Raw genomic sequence first — 5,935 nt, forward strand, 5'->3', positions numbered from 1 at the left:
TCTCTAGCCACTCAGCAAAACCACTTAGGACTCCCATTTATCCTTTTAAAAAACAGCCTTATTGAAATATGATTGACATTGAATAAATAGCACATATTTAAAGTATATTATTTGATGTATTTTAATGTATGTTTATACCTATGAAATCTTCATCTTAGTGCCCCTTTGAAATCCTTTTCACTCTTTTCTCCATTCTCCCTATACCCTGACAACTATTAATCTGCTTTCTGTCACTATAGATTAGTTTTAATTTTCTAGAATTTTAGATAAATGAAATCATATAGTATGCATCCTTTTAATTGTGTTAAAATATATGTTATATAAAATTTACGATCTTAATCTAAGTGTATACAGTTCAGTAGTGTTAGTATATTTACATTGTTGTACAGCCAATCTGTACATTTTTTAAAAGAATAATTTAGCCCTAACTGGTTTGGCTCAGTGGATAGAGCATCGGCCTGTGGACTGAAAGGTCCCAGGTTCGATTCCAGTCAAGGGCATGTACCTTGGTTGCGGGCCCATCCCCAGTAGGAGGTGTGCAGGAGGCAGCTAATCGATGTTTCTCATCGATGTTTCTAACTCTCTATCTCTCTCCCTTCCTCTCTGTATAATATATTTTAAAAATATATTTTAAAAAGTATATTTAAAATAAAGAATAATTTAGATTTTGACAGAGAGGAAGGGGGAGAGAAACATTGATGTGAGAGCACATCAATCAGCTGCCAGGTGCACACTCCCTACCAGGGATGCAGCCCACAACCAGGGCATGTGCCCTTGACCTAGAATGAAACTGGCAACCTCCTGGTACATGGGACAGTGCCCAACTAACTGAGCCAAACTGCCCAGGGTGAACTCTTCATCTTGTAAAACTGAAACTCTAGTATCCATTAAACAATAACTTCCCAGTCCTCCCTTCTCCAGCCCTGGCAACCACTATTGTACTTTCTGTCTCTATGAATGTTACTACTTTTGGTACTTCACCTAAGTGGAATCATACAGTTTTGGTTTTTATGTGACTGTTTATTTTCTGTAGCATAATATCCTAAGATTTGTCTGTGTCAGAATTTTCTTTCTTTTTAAGGCTAAATATTTCATTGTATGTATATGCTACATTTTGTTTATTTATCCATCGATGGACAGGTGTTTCCATCTCTTGGCTATTGTGAATAGTTCTGCTATGAACGTGGGTGTGCAGATATCTGTTCAAAACCTGCTTTGAATTATTTTGCATATATACCCAGAAGTGGGATTACTAGATCATTTGGTAGTTCCATTTTTGGTTTTTTGAGGAACATCCATACTGTTTTTCAAAGCAGCTGCACCATTTTACGTTCCTATCAATGGTATGTAAGAGTTTTAGCTATTTCACACTTTTTGCCAGCACTTGTTACTGTGTTTTTTTTTTTATAGTAGCCATCCTATTGGGTGTGAGGTGGTATTTCATTGGTTTTTTTTCCCCCAAAATATATTTTATTGATTTTTTTCAGAGAGGAAGGGAGAGAGATAGTTAGAAACATCAATGAGAGGGAAACATCGATCAGCTGCCTCCTGCACATCTCCTACTGGGGATGTGCCTGCAACCCAGGTACATGCCCTTGACCGGAATCGAACCTGGGACCCTTCAGTCCGCAGGCCGACGCTCTATCCACTGAGCCAAACCAGTCTCGGCTCTCATTGGTTTTTTTAAGATATATTTTTATTGATTTCAGAGAGGAAGGGAGAGGGAGAGAGAGAGAAACATCAGTGATGAGAGAGAACCATTGATTGGCTGCCTCCTGTACGCCCCACATTGGGAATCGAGCACAAAACCTGGGCATATGCCCCGATCTGGGATCAAACCAAGATTTCCTGGTACATAGGTCAATGCCCAACCACTGACCCCTGTCGACTGCCTCCTTGGGGTTTTGATTTACATTTCTCTAATGAATAATGATGTTGAGCATCTTTTCATGTGCTTGTTGGCCTTTTGTATGTCTTTCGAGAAGTGTCTATTCACATCCTTAGCCCATTTTTGAATTGGGTTGTTTGTTTTGTTGTTGTGGAGTGTAGTTTTTTTTTAATTGATCTTTAGAGTGCCAGGGTTGGGGAGGGGAGAGCGAAAAAACACATTGGTTGGTCATCTCCCATACTCGCCTACACTGGGAGTCAAACTCACAACCTGGGTATGTGCCCTGATCAGGAATTGAACTGACTTTTCAGTGTATGGAGTGACACTCCCACCAATTGAGCCACACCAGCCAGGACTAGGAGGCCCCCCCCCAGTATATTTTATTGAGTTTTTCCAGAGAAGAAGAGGGATAGAGTTAGGAACATTAATGAGAGAGAAACATCGATCAGCTGCTTTCTGCACTCCCCCTCCTGGGGATGTGCCCACAACCAAGGTACATTCCCCTGACCAGAATCGAACCTGGGATCCTTCAGTCCACAGGCCGACACTCTGTCCACTGAGCCAGACTGGTTAGGGCAGGACTAGGAGTTCTTTATATGTTCCTGGATATTAACCTTGTATTAGATGTGATACACAAATATTTTCTTTCATTCTATAGGTTGCCTTTTCACTCTGTTGTGTCCTTTGATGCAGAGATGTTTTTAATTTCGATATAGTCAAATTTATCTAATTTTATTTTTGTTCAGCATCCAAGAAATAATTGCCAAATCCAGTAATGAATTATTCTCCCTGTTTTCTTTTTAAGAGTTTTATGCCCTTAGTTCTTATGTTTAGGTGTTTGATTCTTTTTTTTTTTTTTAATCCTCACCCAAGGATATTTTTTCATTGATTTTTAAAGAGGGAAAGACAGAAATATTGATGTGAGAGAAACACATAGATTGGTTGCCTCCTGCACGTGCCCTTGACCGGAATCGTACCCGGGACCCTTCAGCCCACAGGCCACTGAGCCAAACTGGCTAGGGCTGATTCATTTTTTTAAATGTTTTTATTGATTTCATAGAGGAAGGGACAGAGAGAGAGAACTAGAAACGTCAATTATGAGGGAGAATCATTGAGAGAGAGAGAAATGTGGATTTATTTTTCTACATATTTATGCGTTCTTTGGTTGATTCTTATATATGCCCTGATCAGAGATCGAACCCACAACGTTGGTGTATTGGGACAGTGTTCCAGCCGACTTAGCTACCTGGAAAGGGCCTGTAGCTCTTTTAATTGTCGTAACAGTGTCTTATGAAGAGCAGAAGTCCAATTTGTCTGTCTTCTCTGTTGCTCTTAGGTTTGGTGTTATATCTGAGAAAGATGATAAAGATTTTATGTTTTCTTCTAAAAGTTTTACTGTTTTATATATTAATGTTTGAATTAGTTTTGTGTAGGTAGGGTACATGGGATAGATTAAGGTTCTTTTTTGCATGTAAATGCATGTCCAATAAATCTAGCACATTTGTTAAAAAGTTGAATAATCTTTTAAAACAAAAATTTCATCATACTGCTTTCTTGCCCAAAGACATTCTTTGGGGCTTTTTTTTTCTTTCAGGAAGAAGTGCTTAACATGATTTACAAGGATTTATATGACTTGTGTTGTGTATATAACTCTAACCTCTCATCTCCAGTAACATTACCCATCTTGTACTCTAAGCTGCAAACATACTAAAACTCAATCAGTTCCATAAATTTCTTTCTGTTGGCTTCTAGGTTTTTGTAACTGCTGTTGCCTATGCCAGGAATATTTTTCTCTCCACTCTTGTACCATTTGACTTTCATATACAAATTACATTCTCTTGGAAGCTTTCCCTAACCCTTGCTCCTATTCTCACCCTTCATTTAGATTGGATCATCAACCTTCCCTTCTTTATGTACATACTAGAGGCGTGGTGCATGAATCCGTGCACCAGTGGGGTCCCTTGGCCTGGCCTGCGTGATTGGGCTGAAACTGGCTCTCCAACATCCCTGAGCAGTTCCAGATTGCTAGAGGTCACAGGCCAGGCCAAGGGACCCTACTAGTGCATGATCAGGGCAGGGGAGGGACGTGGGAGGTTGGCCAGCTGGGGAGGGACTGTGGGAGGGCTCCAGGGCGTGTCTGGCCTGTCTCGCTCAGTCCTGATCCACTGGACCCCAGCAGCAAGCTAACGTACCAGTAGGAGCTTCTGTCCTGTGGTGGTTAGTGCAAGTCATAGCAACTGGTCAAATGTCTGCACCCTGGTGGTCAGTGTACATCATAGCAAGCAGTTGAGTGGCCTTAGTATATCATTAGCATATTACGCTTTGGTTGAATGGTCAACTGGACACTTAGCATATTAGGCTTTTATTATATAGGATAATACTTTTCTTTCCTATCATAGCTCTGATCATGCAGTGTTGAATTTGGTTGGTTGACTGTCTCTTCCTCACTAATAAGAGGTTCATGAAAAAAATATTGCTGGCATGTGGTAGATATTCAATTAATAACTGAGGGAATGATTGTAGATGAGGTGATTCAATGAATAAAGAAGCATTGATGTGCTATTCCTTTGAGTTTGGAGTGAAAAAATGACTGGATGTCTAAGAGTTTCAGAAATTAAGGATTCTATTGAATAGCCTTCAAAATTGAATCATAAATAGAGAATTGGCCACTTTCCAGCTAATCATGTACTCTGACTGACCTGTGTAGACAAGCACATTCCACTTGTCTTAATTCCCTGATTGTTTTGTGGGGTTGGTAAACACTATTTAGAGTCCTAGGAGAGGACAGGCCTTTTTTAAAATATATTTTTCTTGATTTCAGAGAGGAAGGGAGAGGGGGAGAGAGAGAGAAACATCAATGATGAGAGAATCATTGATTGGCTGCCTCCTCCATGCTCCCTACTAGGCATTGAGCCCACAACCAGGGCATGTGCCCTTGACCAGAATTGAACCAGGGACCCTTCAGTCTGCAGGTTGACACACTATCCACTGAGCCAAACCGGCTAGGGCGAGGACAGGCCTTTTTGACTGAAACAGTGGCAGAGGTGGAATGGACTTTGGTTTAGTGCTGCTGGGATTGGGGCTGGTGCTTTGTAAAGCATACTTATCATTTGATTATAAGATTATATAGGTCATTCTAAAGCCATTTGAGCAATTGGACAAATAAAATCACCAATCTAACTTATGTCTTTGTACATCATGAAGGGGTGTGGGTAACAGTGTCTGAAAACTCTCAGTTAAGCCCAAGAGATATGGTGCTAAAGGGTATCAGTGTTCCACATATTCCTCCTCACACTGTTTGAGATCTTGACCTCTATTTAATAACATGTTTTAAGTACCATAGGAAAGAAGAAAAAGCTGAGTACTGGGTAACTTTATGTAACTATTGTACTTTGATGACAGTTTAAGCAAGCATCAAATTGTACATTATTGTAATCATTCCAACCATCTAAGTATGGTTAGACATGGAGCAAAAGTTCCTGTAGCCTTTAGGATCTTTTTCTATACCTCAGGTTCGCACTGCTCCTTGGAACACCACAAGGGCCTTCATTGCTGCCATGAAGGGCAAGTGTCTCTTGGAGGTGACTGGGGTGGCAGATCCCACAGGGTGTGGTGAAGGATTTTCCTATGTGAAGATTCCGAACAAACCAACACAACAGAAGGTGAGACTGAATTTCTAGAAGGCGAAAATTAGGGGAGAAAGAAATGGAGGTTAAATAGTGGAGATGAATGGGATGGAGGATCTGAAAAGCAATTATGTTGACAGGATGAACTTAGATCCTATTATAAGGAGTTAAACTTGGATTCTTACCTGTTTTGTTCTGTTTTTGAGGTAGGATGATAAAGAGCCTCAGCCAGTGAAGAAAACAGTGACAGGAACAGATGCAGACCTCCGTCGCCTCTCTTTGAAAAATGCCAAGCAACTTCTACGTAAATTTGGTGTGCCTGAGGAAGAGGTGGGTGTGGAAGAGGAAACTTAAATGCTCCTAGGGGCTTTGTATAAAGAGGGAGAAGCTAGGAGGCAGATGTAAGGAACAATTTGAAGAA

At 40.5% G+C, this 5,935-nt stretch overlaps 1 protein-coding gene across 1 annotated transcript in view; it reads left to right on the forward strand.

Moving 5' to 3' along the window:
• TAF1 (TATA-box binding protein associated factor 1) overlaps positions 1 to 5,935 on the forward strand; it is an 80,933-nt gene that overhangs the window by 19,986 nt on the left and 55,012 nt on the right. The window contains 2 exon segments of the mRNA XM_006779672.2: positions 5,401 to 5,550; positions 5,725 to 5,844. Coding sequence (XP_006779735.1) covers positions 5,401 to 5,550; positions 5,725 to 5,844 — 270 coding nt within the window.

The sequence above is a fragment of the Myotis davidii genome, unplaced genomic scaffold, assembly GCF_000327345.1.
Source record: "Myotis davidii unplaced genomic scaffold, ASM32734v1 scaffold1983, whole genome shotgun sequence".
In the NCBI taxonomy this organism is placed as follows: Eukaryota; Metazoa; Chordata; class Mammalia; order Chiroptera; family Vespertilionidae; genus Myotis; species Myotis davidii.